At 41.3% G+C, this 23,652-nt stretch overlaps 1 protein-coding gene across 1 annotated transcript in view; it reads right to left on the bottom strand.

The window, feature by feature from the left end:
• Nucleotides 1-433: 433 nt before the first annotated feature.
• vstm2a (V-set and transmembrane domain containing 2A) overlaps nucleotides 434-23,652 on the bottom strand; it is an 85,285-nt gene continuing 62,066 nt past the window's right edge. Inside the window, exons 3-5 of the mRNA XM_068709610.1 lie at nucleotides 20,831-20,881; nucleotides 18,164-18,500; nucleotides 434-3,166 (exon numbers count right to left, since the gene is read on the bottom strand). Coding sequence (XP_068565711.1) covers nucleotides 3,090-3,166; nucleotides 18,164-18,500; nucleotides 20,831-20,881 — 465 coding nt within the window. The 3' untranslated portion in view covers nucleotides 434-3,089. The remainder of the gene's footprint in view (nucleotides 3,167-18,163; nucleotides 18,501-20,830; nucleotides 20,882-23,652) is intronic.

A 23,652-nucleotide genomic window follows, 5' to 3' on the forward strand; every position in this document is an offset into this window, starting at 1 on the left:
TCAATCTGTCAAACTAGATGATAAAACAAAGTTCTATGGCGTTCATTCTCTCCATGTGTTAATGTGTTACAAAGGGTTTAACCTGAGCAAGACCATTCAACGATGATAGCAATCATATCACATCCATACAGGGTTAGTAGTATACAGCTGTTTATTAATAATAATGATAATATTAATACGAATAATAATAATCATTCGTAGTTTTTAAAGCACTGCTATCGAATCGTAAGTTCAGATATTGGAATTGGTATCAGGAAGGGAAAATGGTATCGGAACAACTACATTTTTTGAATTAATCCAATCACAATATCAAATCAATCATCGCTCCAATCTCCTTCTTTGTTATTCAATATGTTGCAAGGACCCACAGTCAAGTGAGTCCCCTAGATTAGGATGAAAAGCCTTATAAAGGAGATGTGTCTAATAATCATAGCTATATATAGAACTTTTATTTTTTTTTTAGTCATACATTTTACCCAAGTTCATTTTGAAGAGATGAAAACCCACTTTGGACTTGTTAACACTTGAATATGAGTACATGACACCATTGTTACAAGTACAGAACATCACTGGCGTCTGCCTTTTTAAATGGATGTTTGAAAAAAAAGAAAGAAAAATGTTAACATGCTGATTATTTCATTTACAAGTTGTACAGATCTGTAACTTTTTACATGAGGGTTGGACAAACTGTCCACTCAAACGGTGCACACTCTCCAAAGTGCTCGGGCACGTTTCCAACAGAATCAACATCCAAATCCCGTTCTACCTTTAGAAATGAAGTGGATCGTTTTCTTTCCGCAAACTAAATGTTCTTGAATCATTGTACATAACATGTCATTTCAAAACACAGCAATCGATTGGCATATACTATGTGACAGTGATGCTAGAATAACTGTCCAAATTCACCCTGAAGCTATTTGGAACTTGAGGGATTAGACGGGGTCGCCCTCTGTCGCCCTCACATCTTGTACCCAGCCTGGAAGCTGCTGATCGCTAGACGTCTCGGGTCTCATCCTAGAGCATGACTAAGCACTCCCAGCCTTTGAATGGCGGTGCTGAATCAACAAGTTTCCCTCCACAGTTCTTTGGGAATGCAGTGCAACTATACAGGGGGTGTGGGGGGTTATGCTTTGTCTGCAAAGCGGAATAAAAGCTCGAGGGGAGGTGAATGTTGCTTTTTGAGAACACACAGCACACAGTAATCATTGGCAATTACATCTGTATGTTACGTATGAATGTTCGATTATACCATACACTACATAATCATGCTTCATGTTACCTTAATTCAGCGCAAATTTTGGGCATTAACTGAGCAGAAAAATAGCATGTGCTTCGGAGTCTACCAAAATAAAATATTGATCTTATTGCAGGACAACTGCTGCTCTCAGGCAGCACGACACTCACGGTGGAGAACATTCACTTACAGCATGAATCTTGAGATATAAATCAACTACTCTGTTATTCGTACATATTTCAGTTTGAATTTGAGCATGTGTGTTTCTGATGGTGCTCAATTGTCTTTTCAGCTCAAAAGTTAACAAAATAATAGCATTTTATTTATTTCAGGTAATACTGTATCTGTTGTTGCACTATGAAACCCCCAAAAAAACACCTTTGTCTGTGTTTGTGTCAGATTGTCAAAGCGTTTTGCTTATAAATGCTCTGCGTGGATAAAAATCTCTATGAAATATCATCTGAAAATAAAGCTAAAAATATATTACTGTAAGATATAAGAGAGAAGATTAACAAAACTAACTCATTTCTTCCAAACATGGGTCATATACAGTGTTGATGACAAGTCGACTTTCTGTGTTGCACTGCATCTCAACTCCAGCCACTCAAAACGTCTACCTGCAAAATGTGTGTGTGTGTGTGTGTGTGTGTGTGTGTGTGTGTGTGTGTGTGTGTGTGTGTGTGTGTGTGTGTGTGTGTGTGTGTGTGTGTGTGTGTGTGTGCTGGCGTTCAACAAAACAATACAAACGAGCAATACCCGTGATCCAAAGTGGGTAAACTCTCATTCATCCTCTGCAGTGATGAGACATACCGAGGAGGTGCACAGCAACCGAAGCCCGCCGTGTGGAAATGGTGCAGGTCAATTAAAATTAATCATCCAACGGTCATATATCAGGATTTTCCAATGACGCATAAATTGTGACATCCTTTTTATTCCTACTGAGGATGCGATACAAATTAAGATGACAGGGGACAATTTATTTATCACACCAAAGCTAGCACATTAAAATAAAGCTAAATTCAACAAACTGTAACACTGAACTCCCAAGTGTTGACTCATGTAGCTCAAATAACTTATGTTCTCCTCTTTTAAGCCGTCAGGTCAATAAGCATGCACACCTGTATACGTATCACTAACAAGATGTAAAAGTATGCACATTAGATCATTTCGATGGCCAATACAGCTGAAGAAAAGTGAGAATTTAAACCCTTTTTTAACCACATGGTTAATGTTAACAGTCTAAATTGAAGTGTACTTTAATTTCTTTTGTTTCTTTGAGGGCCTATTCACAATGGAGTTCCATGGCCAATATGGTGAGATTCAGCTATGTATACAGCACATACAGTAATTCTAGGTGTTTTGAAGAAAACATATATATATATATATATATATATATATCTAGAATCATATATATTACACAAATATAGATTCTCCTTTTTTTTTTTTTCTTGTTCACTTTTGAGCAATAAACACATGGAACTGGAACAGGGAAACCATGAGGAACGTCATTCTTCCATGAGAGTTATCCGATTAGCTACAGAGTCCGTTTTTCACACCGGAGCGCTGCACCTCAGATGGTGTCGAGTCGCCGTCTGTACAAAAGGTATTCCAAGTGGTTTAGAGGTGACTGGTGTTTACAGTGGCTAATAGCAATGTGCTGGGAGCAAGAGCAGTAGTGGCAGGGAAATGACGGCCAACTGTGCTGTCCGCATGGTGTGCGTGTGTGTGTGTGTGTGTGTTGTTGTGTGTGTTGGGGGGAGGGGGGCTTGGGGACTAGAGGAGGATTTTCTTGTTCACTTTGAGAGCAAACAGAACGAGAGCGTGATCAGGGCGCAAACCATGTTAGTTCTTCAAATTATAACAAGGCATCCCTCACCAAACCACACGCCAGGAGGAGGACGGCCAGTCCACAGTTGGATGATATTCTTGTACCTGAGAAAAGAAGAAACAAAAGGATGTCACGTTTTCTGATACAACCGTTGCACAGATGTATCTAGCTTGATGAATAGACAGACCAATGCAACTCAGGAAGAGAGATAATTCAATTATAAATAGGGTAAGACAGATTTGTCAACCGTCAAGAGATTTTGCCATGCCGTTAATTAATTGCAAACACTGCATACACCTTCAAGCCAGAGAACCAGCAGTTGCATGGCAGCTACAGTATACCATCTCGTGCCCAAATATGGACGCTTACTCATACCCCTCTGCTTTTGATACCGACGCACAAGGCCCCCGTTGGTGTCTCTATGAGACGTACCAGGCGTTCACCTAACTACAGTGGAAACCCCATCTGGAGCAATATTAGTGACTGTCAGAGCAAGTGCTTTGGGAGTGTGGTGATGAAGAGCGGACCAAAGAAGTCCACTCAAGAGTAGCAAGGTATATAGTAGGTTGGATGGATAAATGAACACCAGACCAGTGTTCATATCCCAACAGTATGTTGTTGTCGTCTTTGTGTTCAAAAAATTGAGTTTGACTTTAATTTTATAAACGTAGTAAGTTTAAATCAATTCACAATCTTTTCCTGAAACTGAGTGTTTTTGTTTGAATTGTTAACCACGTGTTTACAGTGACCGTATATTTTGATCCGCTCGGCGAGCCCAGTGAGAAGACCAAGCAAAAGTATGTGACGAATATAATAATAGCAAAATACCCTGGTTACATTTCTTTTGCATGTATGTTATTTTTTGGTCTGTGATAAAATGCGACCTTTCACCTCCCCGGGGCGGCTGTGGCTCCGGAGGTAGAGCAGTCGCTGTGTGAGTGTGAATGTTTATCGCTGCTGAGCAGGTGGCAGCCTCTGCCATGTATGAATGGGTGAATGCTGGCTTGTGTTGTAAAGCCCTTTTGAATCACAAAAAAAAATAGGAAAGTGCTATAAAAATGTGGTCCATTTTCCATTTACATGCTGCACCACCATCCACCACCCAACCCCTCTGCCTGACTGTCCTCTTGAGAAAAACAAGGGCAGTTCTTTCAGCGAAAAAGCCCCAAAAACCAAACTTTTACCTTTATTTTAATCATGACCATGGATGATCTCTAACATGAATCCACACGTTATTACTGGAACCATGCAATGTGCCTTAATACAGCTGTTCATATGTCTTCTCTCATTTTTCGATTCAATTTTGAATTACAGCAACACCGGCTATAAGTGTGGTTGTTATGTAAATGACATACTACCTGGTGTTAGTCAAGCAAGTAAGTTACATAACACAAGTAAGGTCAAATCAATTGATTTGCTTTCACACAGGACATGAACAGTGGTCTCCTGGTGAAAGTCCTGTCTTTGATTGACCCGTCTATCTACAACTTCGTCCTGGCTCACGCTTATGTGGGTTATACACAAATTATTGTGCGTTGCTATTCGTACATATACAGTGAATGAGAACAGCCTGACGACAAATGTACCCTAATCTGAACAAAGTATATAATTAAGCTCAAACCATGATATTTTCCTGAGTCTAAACAAGGTATTTTTCTGCTTTAAACCTAACATGAAATGGATTTGTACATTTTTGAAAGACAAACGATGAACGTCCTGTCGATGGGGCATCAAATCAGAAAACAAATATGCGTATCATGGACAAAAAATATATTTTGTCGTTTTCATTAAGAACTCTTGTTCACACAACGTACTTTCCACCCAACCCAGTCGCTAAAATAAAAGGTTGGCATTGCACGTTTCTGCAAATCAAGGATACGTTGATTCATTTAACAATTAATATCAACATTTCTACATATGTGTATATCAACATTATAGTGATTATCACTTACATTTAGGTTTAGGCAACAAAACTACTTGGCTGAGTAAAAGATCATGGTTTGGGTTCAAATAAGAACAATTCTTTTGGTTTCACACAGGACAAGAACAGCGGTGTCCTGGCGTTAAACAACCATCCATCCACTCCGACCTCCTTCTTACTTTGATTAAACCCAAATGTGACACGTCAAAAACAAATGCTCCCTTGAAACATAACTGACAATGCAGTTTTGTTGAGGAGACCAGAATGCAAGTGCACATTATTTCATGCAGTCGTACGGTAACTTTCTTTTTTTGCTGCTGTCGTTTTTTTGTGTCATCTAACGTGTGGTTGCCTGTTTGTGTTTCACCCTCATCTGCGTTCCAAATGTTGCACCATATGGTTTCATTAAGTTTGATCCATAAGGCTGCAGTCACCTACAACGCCTGTGAACACTGCTTGACTGCAGAGCACGGGTTCACACACAAACGTAGCAAATTACATTTAAATTCTTCCTTTGTATGAGTCATTCCATGGTTATTAACACGCCAAATGTGATTACGCCATTACACATTCATCCAGTTACTTTATTGTGTTCTACTGTCGCAACACACAATTCTTATTTGTAACAAATGTATGCGGAGCTGAAGATTTACAGAGTCATCTCCTCAAACATGTTGAGGCTAATTGATAGAACATGGCACATAAATCATAAAAACGGTCAAATCTAAAACGGGCTTGTGACGAGTGGACTTAAACTTTACCGTCTTACATAAATGCCACTACCATCACCAGACAAGCACAGGAAACTACAGATGTAACCCCCTTTGATAAACAGCCTTTGAAGTGTTATGAAAAGGATTTACATGGGCAGCTGCTGTTGCCTTGGTCCTGACAAACTGCTATCACCACTGCAGGCAGCTCTGACTGTTTACTGAGCATCTGACATGACTAACAACTGCAAACTAGAACACAGCCTCCGCAGCCTCCGCTTTGATCCGCCTGCATCTCGGGGACATCGAACCTGAACTGATGAGAACAAAGTGAACCGATGACAACTATGTGATCCATGTGCAGCGATATTCCGTGGACCAAAAATGGCGAAATAGAGGGAAGCGGAAATAGAGAAAGAAAGGATTTGAAAAGCTTGAAAGGAGGGAGAGGTGAGAAGAAGTTGTGTGAAATAGAAAATGAAATATTCAGTAAATCACATCGACTGGATCCCCGTGTCAGACCGGGCGATGGTTCTAAGAAGGAAACCGTCCGGGGGGACACTTTGTACCTTGCGGCCTAGCTCTGGATTGTCTGGGATTGGGGGGGGGGGGGGGGGGGGGGGGGTGAAGGGTGGAGCAGTGGGGGGGGGGGGGGGGGGGGGGGGGGGGGGGGCTTTGACCCTTTATTCCTCCCCACCACATCTCATTTGGCTTGAGGTGATCTAGGGAACAGGAGTGCCACAGAGGGGCAGCAATCACTCCGGGCCAAAACATCCTTCACACAGAGAATAATTAATCAGCCTCCAGCTACGAGTCAGAGCAAGACACAGACGCAGAGCGACAGCACACGGAAAAACCGTGCACTAATTCCCCAATACCAGGCGTTCTGCAATCATCTACCCATTAGCCATGTTGGGGATGTACAATTTAACTGGAAAAACAGAAAACAACGAGCAGGTTTTCCTGGTGGCGATGAAGAAAGTGTAAGACTCTAAGCAGTCGCTAAGCCATGCCGTTCTGAACATCTTGCACCATTTCACACAGCAGTAAGAACATGTGTCAAGTGTGGGGGGGTGTTGTGGAGATGACGCAATACGGCATCATCCAACACAGCATACAGCCTATGCTGCACAGAGGCTGTGTATGTTTTCATTATGGCCCTTAAAAGAATACGTTTGTCTGACAAAGAATAGACATGAAAACACACACACACACACACACACACACACACACACACACACAAAGATAAAGGCTACACAGAATAAATCCTGGAACTGTGGAATTGTATTTTGTTAAAGTTCACTGTTAAAATGTCAAGGATGCATTATTGTTTGTGTGTGTGCAACCTTTCTTCTACAAACTTCACTACAGTTACTGGAATTGCTATCATTTTGAGGGAAACGTGAGCAATTACACGTGGGTAATGTTGTAAATTGAAATAAAATAAGACAAGAAACTGACTGCAACAGTAAAAACACAACAAAAGTACTTGGTTCACACGGGACACCACAGCAGTCTCCTGGGTGAAAGCCCTGTGTTCTCCACCCATCACCACCCAGACCTCCTCCCCACTCAGACGTATAAAGACTCATTTGAAATGAATTTGTGATACGTCAGAAGTAAATGTAATCCACAACAAAGTACATATCTGTGTGTGAGAGACGAATAGAGAGGGAGAAAGGGAGAGAGAGCGAGAAAGGGAGGGGGAGAGAGAGAGAGAGAGAGAGAGAGAGAGAGAGAGAGAGAGAAATGAAAAGTTTCTTGTTTTGCTGCTATTCAACAATAAAGAACACCATTCAACCAAAGATCCACGATTAAACTATTACTAAAAACCAAATATCATTGGAATATGAAAACAAAAACACAAATGAAACTTCTTACGTCTTATGATTTTGTAATTTTTAGTTGTGAGCATGCAGGTCCTCCACCATCTGCCAGTGGATGCTGCAGCACCCTCCACAGCCCTCCTTCCATCTGTCTTGCCATTTTTAGGTACAGGCATGAGGTCACATCTCTCAATGTAGCAGGGTTTAAATGCAAAACTAGTGTTTCAGAAATCATCCCGACTGCTTCATTTGTTCATGTTTCTCCTACCATACTGCACATGTACAGGTGTAATTCATGTACAGCGCCTAAATGAATCAAATCATTACAATGAACTGACAAGTTCCACAAGGTTTTCACAGCGTCAGGCTTCACTGTCGGATTATGAGGTAAAAATAACAGTTGAGCTTTATCCTGCACTGCATGACTAATCTGGTGGAAATGCTGAGGAGTTTTTGAGGCTGAACCTTGCTGAATGTCTGAGCGCTGAACTTCCCGTCTACACCTCCGTGCTGTGAGCTTATTTCGTAATGTTTTCCCAAATCTGGCAAAACACGACGAAGTCTTGCTGCTTTGGCTCATCGCACTTCCTGTTTTGGCTGCAGAGAGAACAATCACCTTTTTTTAAATTACAAGGAGAGTTGCTTGTATTAATTTATTTCTCAAATTTTGGAAGCTGTTATCTGTGAAGAGCGTGTTATCTGTTTCAGCACAATAGTGCTGCAGTGAAAGTCAGGTAAAATGCACTGCTATTAGCCCATCAGTGCGTGTATTGTGAAATTTGGATTGCTTTGTCATTAACAGTGTGAACACTGACTGTGCTTAAGCTATATTAACTCAGTCACTGTATGGGTCACTGTGTTTGTACATTGCATAAGGAAGGCTTTCTGATGAACCGTAGGCAAACATATCCTGCCACACTGCACTGTTTGGGAATGAGAGTGAATTTCATCATAATCACTTCTTTGCTAAATTGCAGACGGGTAAATGTTTTCCCTTTAGAGCTGTTTTTCAGGGTTTCTTTTTTCCATTATGCAAAATATTCTTAAATTCCCTCTAGTTTGTTGAAGAAAATACATGAGTTAGGCAGGTCAATACTGTTACATTTAATGTCAATTATTCAAACCAAAATACATTCTCAATTGTATTTCGACCAAGGGAAATGTGGGTAACGTTGTAAACTGAAACAAAACAAAACAATGGACACGACTTTACTTGGCTTTAGAAAATGATCCTATTTTGGCTTGAAATAAGTTTGTTACGTCATTTAACTGATGGAAGTAAATGAACATAAGTCGACGTTGACTTGGTTTCACATTGGACACTAGGAGTGGTCACCTGGCTTAAAGTCCTGTATTGTTCAACCCACCCATCCACTCTGACCTCCTCTATACGCCGACTTCCACTTAGAAACGCATTTGTGATATGTCAAAAATGAATGGAATCGACATTACAGTTTCTTTTTTGTATGTGAATGTAATTGTTAGAAGGTGAATGTACACTGATAGCGATGGGGACTAATTGATGGACTATATGTGGCTGACATAGAATAGTACTAACCTGATGATTAACCGAGTGAAACAAACTGTTCTTATTTCATACCAAACTAAATAAAGTGAACAGTTGTTGCTGGATGATCTCACTTTGGGATACATTTAAAAAAAAAAAATGAAACAGTTCCATCTATTTGTATTGGTTCACAAGAACTGGCCAGCTCCAGCTTATTGGGAACCAATTTGTGTTCCACTGCCTTGCCTGAGGACAGTTTGACGTTCAGGCAGGACGACCAGCTTTGAACATTGTAGGCTACGTGAACCTGGATATCAAACAATCCTTTCCTGAGACAAAAACAAAACAATCTCATCATGTCTTCTTTCTCAATGAACAACAACACACAGTTGCTTTATATTAAGCCAGTGCTGGGGTCATAATTATATCCTTCTGGGTGTAAAATGATGGGTCACCCCACGCTGCACAGCTGGGCTGGGTCATTTCTTTGGTGTCGGTCCTTACATCGTCCAGATGTATTATTAAAAATCCATTGAAGCAACTCTTAGCAGTGCTACAGTCCCTCTAGAATCTGGTGGTGAAGCCACACTTGTACAGAGCAGCAGGGGGATTGTTATTCGTACATTATTGATTTGCTGTTGTAGGGATTTCTATTGCTTTAGTTGGTATTTGTGAAGTCATTTTTCATTTTGGTCGTCTGAGAAACCACAGAGTGTAAAGGAAGGTGCATGAGGATATGATTTTATCAGGCAAAGAACAACTGGAGGAAGATAGCTGTAGCTCAGAAATCCGCTCAAAATGAACATATGCCATCAACACACATTTAACCCATTCCTAGCATATTGGGAGCAGTGGGCTGCTGTGTGAAGCATGCGGGGAGCGATCTGGGGTTCTGTGGCTTGCTCAAGGACACTTCGGCACCGGATACAGCAGCCAGGGATCGAACCGCCAACCTCTTTACCCCTTGAGCCACGGCTGCCCCATATATAGTATAGTATAGTGAGATGCTCCAAAATCCAGACCCCCCCCCACCCCCAACTCTTTTCAGCGTGTTTCAGGTGTTTTTGTCTTCTCGTGATCTTCAGTGTCAGAAGGATGTGTCCAAATGCAGACAGACAAACTGTCTCTACACCTCAATCTTGGCACCACTGGTTGCCAACGTTTTGGGGTTGTACCCATTTTAGCCAAGAAAGGCCTACACAGGACCTCTCATTGCAGGTTGCGATCAGTGTAACCAAAGAAAGATGTTTTCTTCAGATTGACTCAAAATGAGTCAATCTGAAGAAAACATCTTTAAAGACCTGAAGAGGTTAAACTCCTAAGTGCTTCACGAGCAAATATATGACAGAAGACAGATAAACAAGGACGGAATCATTTGTCTCTAACTTCACAATCATTTTCCAGTCTTCAAGTGTATCTTGTGACACATTTTGGAGGTATATCAACGGACTTGAAAAGCCAGTAATAATTGCACAGAGAAAACTATACGCAATTATATTCATACGTTCGCTCCCCAACGCTCATGACCATAGGTGAGGGTGGATCTTCACCACAGCGGTCCAAGTACACAAGTCATTTGGAGTCTTTCCTTCAGTGCCAGCCACATTGAAATACAGTCAGAATGTATCAGACTCATATCACACATATGATACTCTTTCAGCTTTACCTATAAGCATGCATCTAGTGTCATTTTGTTCTATCCTTGGCACTGAAAATGCATGCAAGCCATCCACAAACAACTGAAAAGCAACACTATGTCTAAAGCAGTTATTCTCATATAAATCTCACATAATGCTGTTTTTCACTTCAAAACTAATCTCGCCAGTGAGCACACTAAAGGTAAAGGTACCTGCTGTGTTTCTGTGCTATTTTTAGACAAACAACAAAAGGAGGAACATTTGTGAATCCTTCTTGTACAATACAATGCATTTGAATTGCTGAGTAAAGAAAAAGTACAAAGAGTCCAGCAATACAGCTGAATACACAAGAACAAAACTACCTTTTAGTTTGCCAGTAGTTGTATTATTTCGCTCATCCATCAATGAGGCTAAAAGCATCTCCACCCACTTCCTGTCATGGTTTGGTTGACAAGGTCACCATGCCTTTACAAGTCATTTTGGATTCATTTACAGCTGAGTTCTTGCGTGGTTATTCAGCTGAAGAAGGGAAGCGCGAAGAAATGTGAAAAGGGAAAAAGGTTTCCATGCCAAAAAGACATCTGACTTTTATGTCTCAGGCTTTAGATCTAAGCATGATGCCTGTGATTTCCTCCACAGCCTAGTCCACAGAGGGACTTGAAAACCGACTTCTCTGTCGGCATAATGAGTGAGAATATCTGTCCGAGCTAATAGAAACCTTGTCAGGTTGTCTCGGTGCATGCTGGGATAGAATAGACCCACACTGAATACTCCTCATTTTGTCCTACTTAACCTATCACAACACACTGCATTTTGCCAAAATGTTTTTGGCTCTGTGAAATGGCGATGCGGAATATCAATTCTAGGCCAGCGAGGCAGTGAGGTTCAGTGAGGCACAGAGGTGAATCACCACAGCACCTCCACAGGGAGCTCAAACTGGCTTCATGCCAGGTCCATCTATTCTTGCTGATCCCTGGCCAGCTGACTGGCGAGCTGACTGTCTCTTTAACTTGCTTGCTTTTACTTGCCTGGTGGCTCTGTTAAAAAAAAAAAGAGAAAAAAAAAAGTCGGTCTTGTTGACTGATACACTCTCTACCTGACTGGATGTTTGGCTGACCGACTGGTTAAATACAACTGGATGTCATTACGTTGCAGCTTGACTGTTCAACTAGAAGTGAGGGAAAATGTGATAACACAGTCTGGGGGGTAATGCGAAAGCTCCAAAATGACCATCCGCGGCGTTTGAAAGGATCCCACCAGCAGTTGTGTGTTTTAGCTGACATTACTGCAGCCATTTTCCAAAACCATCTAGCCATGAATGACAAGCAGCTGATTCGAGCTCAATGTCCTCAAAGGAGGAGTTTTACTGATATGAGTCTGTTTCAGTATCCCCGTTTACTTCCTTTAACAAAAATACTGATTCTATCAGTTTGTACCTGTTGCCATGGACTCAGTTACATCACTGTGGTCCAATGTAATGTAAAATATTTTTAGGGCTGCCTGTGTGGATATTTGTCGAGATGGACACAGACGAACAGGTTAACGTGAGTGGGAGAGAACTGACTTGGACTTCCGCAGAAGTCCGATGTTTGCTTGACATCTCGGCTGAAGGGAACATGCAGAATATCCTAAGAAGTCCACAGAAATAGTGACATGGAGGAGAAGGGATTCATTGGCACAATGGATCAGTGCCAAGTCACAGTGAAAGAACAACATGTTCCCTTTGCTCCTTACATCCCCCTCAGTCAATTTAGAACTATATGGTAAAAAGGGTAAAACATTTTAATTAATATATATCACCATAAAACTTTGCCTGTTGATTTTTTTAATTAATAAAAAAAAAATTGGGATTTTCTGAAATTGTATGTTTGAATATACAAATGCTGCATTATCTTACATATTTGTTAATTTGAATACATTTGAACATTGGATTAAGCCAAAGTCTGAGAAAAAAACTAATCTAGAGAAAGCGGCCTTTCGGGATATGTTTTGTAAAATGACATACATTTTGAATACACTGCAGGTGAATAGGGTCAAAATAAAATATGCAAGTGAGGCATTATCTAATGCTAACTTCTGGCGAATTTAGGAGAAACCTACAGACGCAAATAGACAAAGTAGTAAAATAAACAGCTAAATGTGTATTATGGATGGAAAGACAACATATTATAGAAGGAAAAAAGCCTAAAAATTGACCAGTGCATACAAAATAATGATGATTTTGCCTATGGTGTCTCTCCCCAATTTGCAAATTGTAAAACCGACTGACTGACTTTGTTGAAAACAAATCATAAGTATCTAATCAGGGTCAGCCAAACGTACTTAGCTTGTGAAAGTGCCCTCATTCAAGTACAACTTTTTTCAATTGTGAGGTTTCAGTGGATCCCAAAAGACAAAAGTGTGAGTAAGGAAGGACCCACTGAAGCATCCACATAAACTTGAAATGACACATTGATGTTGCGTGCGACTGCCTGAGCAATATGAACGCGGCCATGAACAGCAGTCCGGCGGTTTCCTAACCACCTACTGGAGTGATGACTCACTGGTGCTCTTTCCTTAGACATATGCAGCCAAGGCAGTTTGAAAAAAAATATGGTGGTTCTCAAAAAACAAGGTCAGCATTTCCTTCTTATTCTTTTTTGTTTGCATGGATGCTTACGCAATAAGCTGAGTCCCTATTTGTTTTCCTTTCATGCAGGAACCAGGCTGGCCTCAGGGGCGGAGGGACAAGTTTGACTTCGGGGACATTTTTTTCCCTCCTTACCCCCCCCCCCTTCCCACCACATTCCGCTCCGGTCACCTCTGAGCTTTGGAAAAACAACACTGCCAAGAAGAATGGCGGCCGAGCTGCGGTCTAACAACATGTGACACACTGGTGGGGAGTCGCTGTGAACGAAGCGCTCCGCTGCTGCAGCCGCTCCACCAGCCGCAGTCACAGTCCGCCCATCTGGAAAAGGGCCTCATTGTTTACAGACGCGGCAATGCGGAAAAGGAAAATATCTGCACTCTCCCAGGTTTAATTTCATCCGAGCGCGTTTACCCATTGTTGCTCGTCTGCCTCAAACCCGAGCGCGGCAGTAATAGAGCTCTGTCGCCCTCAGCCGTAACACCTCTGTGACGCTCAGAGAAGGTGGCTGAGGCTGCCTGAGCAGCCACGGAGAGGCATTTATCAGTGTCAAACACGCCGCACAGAGGACTCGCTGCAACACAGTTGTCAGCATAATTTGGCTGCCTCATACTCTCTGACTCTGCAGCCCTGGGGATTATTCTACTTTTTTTTTTTTTTTGCGTCTATTCAGTGGCAAGTAATATCTTTCTATGTTTCGCCTCAGGGTTCAGAAAGCTATCTGAGCCCAGAGCGGGGCCGACGTTGACCAGGTAGAAAAAGACATTCATGGATGAGGAGAGGCGATAATAATGCATAAGAGTAGTTCATGAAAAAAATAAAAATAAATCACACTGAGCCAGCTATGGGAAAAGTATAGGCTGAGACCTAAACTGCTAAAAGTTGAACACCATGAAGATACTCAATGATTTCAGTTTGAGGATGCTGATGTCAGAAAGATGCAATGTGCAAGACAAAAAAAAAACTCACATTTATGTAAATTAGGTATTAGAAGGAATGGGTAAATGATGGCTCATTGCTACAAATATGTTTTTTTTTTTTTTTTAACTACTATGAGAAGGCAGCCACATCTTTGGTCAGTAATTTTGTGCAAACAATTTAGCTTGAGACCCGTTTTCTTTGACGGTTTGAGACCTTGCTCTCCAGACTTCCAACTGGTCAAACACCGCGGTGTGGTGAGTGCTTTGATTCTGCACCTAGTCACGCTTTAACATCTGCATGAGATGCATCGGGCGTTTTCGACCAGCTCCATCTGCGCCATTATTATTCGGTCAGACCAGCTGATGTAGTGCAAAAAGCTAGAAAGTCCAAACAGGGAGGGAGAGGACGTCTGTTACATAACTTCTCTACTTTACTAACCTGAGTTCCGTAATACAAATACTTATTTTACGTAACAAACATACTTATTTGAACCCAAACCACAATCTTTTCCTGAACCCGACCAACTACTTCTGTTGCCTAAAGTAAACCTAAAAAGTAAGTAAGCCTACAATGAGCTTTTATTTTGTAGGGAGAGCGTTTGCATGTAACGAGTAGAAACTGTGCGTTTCCTGTGAACACAAGAGTTTATTTAGGAAAGAGACAATGTCACAAGGATAAACTGACAGAGCAGAAGTGAGAAAGACTCTTTTGAAATGGTTGACAAAGCAAACTAAAGTAAGACTTCAATGGTCATTCCTTACAGGTCAATATCAATCTATACATATGTAAAATAGATTTCTCTTTCTTCACTTGTTGCTATATTGGTTAATCATGCTTCTTATGGTGGACATGTCCCAAATCCATTGACGTATGTGAAGTTGACTGATCCTATTCATTTTCTATGGAGAGTAGGAGACGAGGCGAAAGAGTTAAATGACTATTCTCAGATCAAACAGTCAAACTAGACAATGCTGATTAAATATGACTCACGGTTCTGTTTCTGCCTATTCCCTGCCTCAACTATTTTCAGAAACATGTTTTAGTGTTTTGTTCAGCTATAAAATGAGATGGTTTGTCCCCCAGCAGCCATAAACAGTCGAGCAAAAACTAAGCACCGCCCACCAGCCAGAGCAAACCAGACCATTTTGGGTTCCGCCACGTGTTTCTGTTTGTTGGCCAGATTTGTTATATCTCTATAATTATACTTATTTATGCATACGATTTAGCTGTCCACCATCATTTTGTTTGAATCATTTGATCAAGCAACAACAAACATTGACTCCATTTTGGTTGCTGCTGCCTTAATTAAAATTAGACATCTTTTAGATTGCTTCCATATTATCTTAGTCATAACAAACAAAGTGGGTAATCAGCAGTCTCATTTTCTGTTGTTACAGGAATATTAGTAACCCATGGAGCGTTTTGTTTCTATGTTAATTACATTATTAAAAAAAAAAAAAAAGAAGTTTCTTCAGCTTACAAAAATAATTAGTAATGTTGTCAGATAGCTTTACCAGACAAATATTACTGAGATTTACAGAAAGGAAGTTCTTGAAATTCACTGGGAGCATAGCTGACATCAACAATGGTGAAAGGGTTAACTATCACGTTCCACCAAGACAACTGCACACATCGCTGCGAGGATGTCAGCCTCACTGTGCTTGATGAAAGACAAAGCTAACTTTGCTATTCTTTGCAATCCGCTTAATATAATTACAGACTGGGTATTAGATTCCCGTGATGGAGACGTACTGAAGTTGATCACATGAATTCCATTTGTTCAAGTTCAATGAAAACAATGATAACTTTAAAGTCAGTATGTGGAGCACTTTTATGTGATTATAGCAAATGTCAAATAATTCTAATGGCATCAGTTTTTGTATGCAGAACAAATGAGACAGCCCTGAAGAAAGAGCTTTGCATGGGTTGCTTTCAGCCTCTTATTTTCAGTATCCCTTGTGTCTTTCTACCAAGTCTACCAACAAGGACAAATTCTACCCATGGCAAAGTCTGAAGCAAATGAGGATGATGATTAGGGAGCAGCGAAATTCAAAGCAAATAAATGTGGAAAAAATGATATAGAAAGTTGCTACTGATTGGCTAGCCTGCTCAGACAGGGAGTCCCAGAGCTGAGCAGCCTGCAGCAAGAATACTCTCGGTAATAAGGTGAGTTTTGAGAAGCACCGGAGGAGGCCTGCTCGGGGATCGGGGGGGGGGAATGAACATTTCTAAAATATAGCTGGAAGCTTGACCATGTGGTGCCTTTAACATTAACAGTAAAATCTTAAAATCAATTTTAGAACTTGCATGCAGCCTGCAAAGAGACGCATGAAAGGCAGGGATGTGTTCTCATCTCCTAGGATTAGTGAGGAGCCCAGCAGCAGAGTTCTGGGTATGCTGGAGGCAGACAATTGACTTGCAACTGATCTTTCAATAAAGAGAATCACAACACTCCAAACGGGATTTCTTCAATATCTGTAGTGACTGAAAAAATACCTAATGTTGGCTACAATCCTCACCTGAGGGAAACCAGACCCTCGTCACTTGCTTATCAATGGCATTTACATGATTATCATTGTGCAGCATTTTACTTACTAAGTAAGAGGAACACAGAGCGCTCCATAAAGGGGTCTTAGATTGTGATTCGTTGGTGACTCAGTCACATTGTGTTCCCCAGCTGGGCTACGTAAACACAAATACTCACTAGAACCTCTGCAATTACGTAATTGCAACTATGGCACAGGATTTGACACCTCAATTGTTTCCATGGAGATGAATTGGGACTTGCAAATCAGTCCGCTACTTCAGCATCACGAACAGAGCCATGGATTTATCTATACACACACACACACACACACACACACACACACACACACACACACACACACACACACACACACACACACCACAGCAAGAGACGCTTGTGAAACACGCTGTGGCTTGCCTGGTGGAATCACAAGCATTGTCTGGAATTCTAGAATTTAATGAAGGTGAACGGCTCTGCACTCGAGAGGCACTTCTGAGATGCTGTGGATTTGTCAACATGTGTCCTGCTACCCTTAGATGCTGCAGGGATTATATCTCACAAACCGCTACATGAGGATACGTTGCACATATTCAATCAAACAACCCCTCTGCCGTCTGCTGCGAGAAGATGGAGAGGAAGGAAATGCAAATTGCCTTTTAATTATATTCTCATTAAACCTGAGGATCCTCACACCATAGATTAACAAAAAACAACTGTCGCCTGTTTTGCTTTCCAGAATATATTTAATCCAAATGATTGAATCTACGTATATTCTCTAGGAGTGTAATTTCCTTAAAAAAAAATATGGGACACATATATGTATTTTTCTATTATTATTTTATATTGTAACATGATGGAATTGTGTGGTTAATTCCACAGACAGTTCACACCATGTAGACTGCAGTTTAGAAAGTCTTGGGATGGCAAAATATCAATAGTCGGCTAACAGGGGCTACCAGCTTTGTGAATAAGCGGATAGTAAAAAGAAAAGTTGCATTCCTGCATTCTGGTGCCAGTTGAGACCAAACATTCTGCTACACCTCTCAGGGTTACTCTCTACGAAGTCTGTTTATCTGTTCAGAACCACCAGATACTGAAGATTCCAGTATTATTGGATCCACAGGGTCCGTCATGTTGAGTGAATGACACAGCTGCATCAGTCTTTATCAGTCTGCCTTGAAACATGGTTACCTTTTTGCGTGGCAGGTCTGTTTTCAGAAAGGCCCATTTTACAGTTGACTGCTGTATAAAAGCGTGCTGAAGTGTGTTGTCGGTTGTTCTGTAGCTCAGCCAAACAACTTTCTTTCTTTTTTTTCGGTAGGTGACTCACGACCAGGAAGGTTGCTGACCGGACTATATGCTGGTAGTTAAAAGCTTTTTGTGTTTCACCGCGCCCTCATTACACACCCGTCCCCGAGGGCCTTACCTGAGCCGGTGTTGTGTTTAGCTGTGTTGGAGGATGTGTGAGAGGTGGAGGTGGAGGCCACCCTCTGGTCTGAGCTCATGCTGTCCTGGCCCAGAGGTGAGTTGGACTTTCTCGGCTTCTTGTCCGTCAGGTGCAGCGGGGAGCTTTTCTTGGGAGGCACCGGTGGCCGTCGTGGCCTGGCCGTGGCGTTGACCTTCAGCCAGGCTTGGGCTTTGTACTCCACAATCTCGCCGTAGTTAGCTCGTGTCACCCGGCACTCGTACAGTCCTTCGTCACCCTTAATGACTCTGGAGATCTGTAGCTTGTGTGAGATGTCGTTGCCCTGGACTTTCACTGTCTGTTAGAATGATTAGAAGAGACCACAGAGTCATAACAGTGATGGAACACTGCAAGGTATCATGACACGTCATGCCACTTTATTCCACAACATGCTACATGATGGTTATACTGTGACATTTGGAGGTTGGAAGTTTATCTTGTGCATATAAACATATAGAAAAGTGGCAATGATAAATACAGGTTAAAACATATTGCTAGGTGCGCAGGTCAGTGTTTAAATTGTGGGTTTTTATCTGTGTTCCATTAGCGTATACAGGTTTTCCTTGAGGGCTCCAAGCCACTTTTTTTATAGCCGGTGGGACTAGAGCCAACATGTTTTGCTTACTGGCTTGATCACAACATGTTGTGTTGAGATGTGCAGTTCAAATAAAACCCACTATCACAGTACATGTACATTAGTTGGATTCAGACCATTTCTCAGTCAGCTGAAAGGAAGTTAACATAAACCCAAGCTGTTGCCTAGCAATGGCAGTTTTATTGAAATATATGTGTTACATTATAGAGTGAATTTTCCTCTTAGAAACTGGTTATCGATAAAATAGCTAAATGGTAATGTGTGGTTTTGGCAGACATTAAGGTACTTAATCACAGCAATGTAGCAATCTCATTGATTTGCAATGTTGCCTGCAATTGCAAAGTAGTAAGTTGGTTTGAATACATTTGGTGAAAACCTTTCGTTCTATTATTTCAGCACTGCTCCAGTTCATTAAATATTTATGACTAAAAAGCAATTATCAAAGTTAAATGTCATCAACTAGCTTCCATAGGTATTAAATTAGATGTTGAGCAGTCAAAAACTCATCAGCATTTAACCCCTGACCACTAAATCTGGATCTGTGAGCGAGTCTGCGATCAACTCTGAATGTGTGTGTTTATTATTAGGAGATGGACATATGTCAGCTTGACCACTGTCAGTTTTGATGTATCGTAATTACGTGTCTAATCATAGGAGGAGGAGGAGGAGGAGGAGGAGGGCAGGTGGGTGGGCGGGTCAAACAAACACTAGACTTTCATCAAGGAGAACCGTTTTTGTGTCCTGTGTCAAACCCAAAATGGATTTAATTTATTGTTGATTATGTGATTAATACGGAACCCGAGAAAATATGTTTCCCTTGAAGCGCAATTTTGAATGCAGTTTAGTTGCAGGGGAAAGTCATTTCGGAGGAGAAGGGGTTGCACAGAAAGGTGATTGGGGTAAACAGCGGGCTAATAATGGAGACTGGGGTTTAAATCCAGAGTCCTGCATGTGGTTACGTTCAGACAACAAATGTTAGGGAAAGCTTGTGTTTTTCTTTCAATACCTGAATTGCTGAATATGTCCAGTTTTAGGTTTCAAGTCACTGTTTTCGATTTACTCAAGCACAGATAGGTTCAGTATGAACAATTTGACTTTGCAGTTTGATTTTTAATAAAAAAAATAAACACTGCACCAATTTAATTCTTAAAATCTAGGAATGCAGCTTCACAATTAGTAATTGTATACACAAATAATGTAGACAACAAAAACTAGATCTATGCCATTATTTTAGAATGTTATCGGAACTCATAACATCACCCACTCTATAATAAACTGTAATTTACATTTAAAAGCCTTTACGCACTGGGGGCTTGACAGATTAAGAAAGAGACTACACAAAAATGGGAAATACTCGCCAAGGGCTCTTATTGTGAAATTTAAGAATGGAAGGAGTGGATCTGGTACAAGCTGTCTATGTCAAGGTTAAAAGTAGGAATAAAGTTTGCCATCTTGGTTGGAAAAAACGGAGCCTCCATGTTGTTTCATAAATATAGGCTCCACTCAATCAGTTCCACACACCATAATTAGTTGATGCTTTTATTCTCGGTGTGAAAATGGTGTCGCTTTTTAGCGTAATATTTTTGTTCTAAGTTAAAAAAATAAGTTTCCATAAAATGAATGATGGGAAATAAAATGTGAAGACCTTAAACAACATCTATATCTTGATCCCATCTCTGACCTTTTTTCATTGCACAGAGCTCTCTGACTTTCTAAGGACTCCAGCGAGGTCAGTGGCAGGAAGTGTGGGCTGCTCTGGGCACAGAATACGCATACAGAGTGACAGGAAAAAAAGAGGCAGAGCGGGTGGTGGGGCATGAGCGCAGGAAGAGAACCGCTCTGACGGTAATAATACACTGCCTCTGATTTCACTGATTAGCTCCTTTCTCTGGTTGAAGGTGTAGTATTCGGGGGAAATCAACTGCTGTTGTGTTTGCTCAGAATGAAACGTCACCCAACTTGCGTCATGACTTCCCACAACTGAGAAGCACTAGGTAGCAACCAGGGACACGTGGGGTAACTCGAAAACTTACACTTATTTTTGTGCCCTCGTCATAGGGATCAGGCTCTGGTATCATCTCCATCTGGAAACAGAAAGCAGAAGAAGAGAGAGAGGGATCATTAGCAGAGTGATAGCAGCCTGCTGTAGAGTCTGCTGCAGCGTAGCTCTCAGAGAGCCGCACTGAGGACACATTCTAGTATGTATGTTATGCAAGTCTCTTGTCAAGACTCCTTTAAACCAGCTACAAGATTACTACGACAACTTAAAAAAAAAAGGCATCATCTATCCGCTGACGGTTATAAATCTTTCATTCATACATCAACATGCAGTTTACAGACTGAGGGATTGCATTGCTACTGTTCTGCCTTTAAAAATAAATGCACAAAGATGTTGCTCTAGCCACTGTTTTTGATTTATTTTTAGATTCTTTGAGTGGCTCTGTGGAGAAATTAGACGGTTTCCAGACACTGCAGTGAATCACGGAGAAAAAGCTGTCCAGACCAGGACACTGTGTGACAAACTAAACAGCTCCCTGAGACAAATGATGCATCAAAAGCTCCATCAGTCTCTGCAGTAAAAGTTATATCATCCATGAAAACTTATGACAAATAATAAAATGTCAGAAGGAATGGTATAGCATTTCGGAAAAAAAAGAAAGAAAACCAAAAGTATTGAAGAGCGTAGCTCTGGGGCTCAAGGAATGCCCCTGTTTGAGCCCCAGTGGCATCATTCTAGCACGGTGGCAAGCACTAAGCCTCCAGCCTACATCATGGACTGGGCATTGATTTTAGAGGCTATAATTTATTTATCTCACATCGAATGCCAAATGGATGTGTGCCCGGGAAAAAAAATAAAAAAAGAGCTGAAGAGGAGCAAGAGCGGTGCAGCAGAAAAGACTTGAGAGGAAAAGAGGAGGAGGAGGAGGAGGAGGAGGAGGTCTCTCCAGAGGATACAGGAAGCTCCATGGTCGAGACGGAAAACCAGGCAGAGTAAGAGAGAGATAAGATGGCTACTTATGAGCGTTTGCAGCAGAGAGCGTTCCTTCAAGTGCTGTAATTACCTCGGAGGAACCGGGCTCTTTTCTCTGGAGGATGTTTGGCAGACAGGTGATTAATGAGCAGAATTAGGAGCCATAGCTTTCTCTGTCTGCATGTATGCATGACTCTTACGTCTTGACTCCACAGATGGACCCCGGCACCCTCCATTGTATCGAGGAGACATCTTTAACGGTGAGGCAGGATTAATTGTCCTCGAGTCCTGGCGCTGGACTGTTTCAAGTCATCAATTTCAGCCTCCTCTTTTACAAACTTCACAGCGGTTATATGGGCCGGGTGTGCAGTCTATATATGTCACCTGAGGAGGATTAAGTTCGAGCTCCACTCGAGGACAGATGCTCTCTGGTTTACACATAGTGGCTGCTGCGTTCGGGAAAAACATGCAGTGAAGGAGGAGGTGATGGGAAACGGTTTGTTGCCTCTCAAACATGTCATCATGTAAAATCCTCTGGGGCTATAGAAGTAGCTTTTCATCAGAACACAGCTGAACTCTATCATTTCTGGGTGTCCGGTGTTTGATTAATGTGAGGTATTATTAAAATCATTTACTGACTTCAGTCAAAGCAGTAACACAAGCAACATGTTGCCATTGCTCCACTGATTATTGCAATATTCTGTTCTGACCTACTGTAATACATTCTTTTACGACTGATAATGACGTAGTGTCTTAGAACATCCTATACTCCACAGTGTTCTTCTTTGGTTTCTTCATTCTCTTCATCATCTAAAGAAGGAGCGGCAGGCTTGAAGTGTTATAATCCAAATTAGTCAGATCCTTTTTGTGTTTCTCCATGACATTATTTGTGCACATATTGCAATATTCTGCCCTTAGTGTCAGTGTACATGTAGGTCCTATTGTTGACTGCAAAACCAAACCCATTGATATTAGTGCTTAATTAGGATGGCCTACAGTGGATTAGCTACACATTGCTTTTGGGTGTCACATGCCGACTCTTTGGGCTCTATTCTGGTGGCGGCGCACGAAGCAGAGCGCCGCCAGTGAACTGTGATTTTGCTGCAGCGCATTACAGTTTTATTTCTCCGAGTGCCAGTTTGGTGACTCGCCAATGAGAGGTGCAGTAGAGGATGTAGATATATGTCGAGTGTCACCCTGCAATCTTGGTGACAAGATGCATCTGTCTCCTGCTCAGAGCAGGACGACAACTCACTTTTGTTCCTTAATAGTTTAGTCACTTTTATTTGGTGAACACACACCCATTTAAACCTCCCTAAAACCACAATCATAAAAGCCCTTTAAAAGCCATGTACTGAAGGTCTTTCCTTCACTCCGGTGAGTTTCTAACTTCGGTGATAATACACAATGTCAAGGTACAATCATGCACTGCAACTACATGTTGTGCAACCAGCACTAGACTGTTGCAAAATACCAAACTTGACATTTCAATGAATTACTCTTCAGGTTCTACGGCAAATCAACGGCCATGTTGGAAACTGGGCTAACGACTACTAACTGTGTCTCCATCCATATGTCGGTGCTACAACAGTATGAGAATCTGCATGATGGATGGGGAAATGAATATGTGCCTTCAATATCAGTCTCTTCTGACACATATCCTGTCTCAGACTAGTAAGAGTTGACCTTTTTTATCATTTAATGAAAAAATATTTTCCTGAGGGTAATTAAGTGATTTTAGTAATATATATATATATATATATATATAGATTTTAGATGTTAGCCTAAATCAAACCATTCTATTGTTGCCATTCACAGCTGTTGTAGGAGCGATATTGTTGTCTTTCATAACAATGGTTAAACACTAACTCGGGACCAAGCTGA

The sequence above is a fragment of the Cebidichthys violaceus genome, unplaced genomic scaffold, assembly GCF_023349555.1.
Source record: "Cebidichthys violaceus isolate CVI_PGR_0920_01 unplaced genomic scaffold, fCebVio1.0.p SCAF_15, whole genome shotgun sequence".
NCBI lineage: Eukaryota > Metazoa > Chordata > Actinopteri > Perciformes > Stichaeidae > Cebidichthys > Cebidichthys violaceus.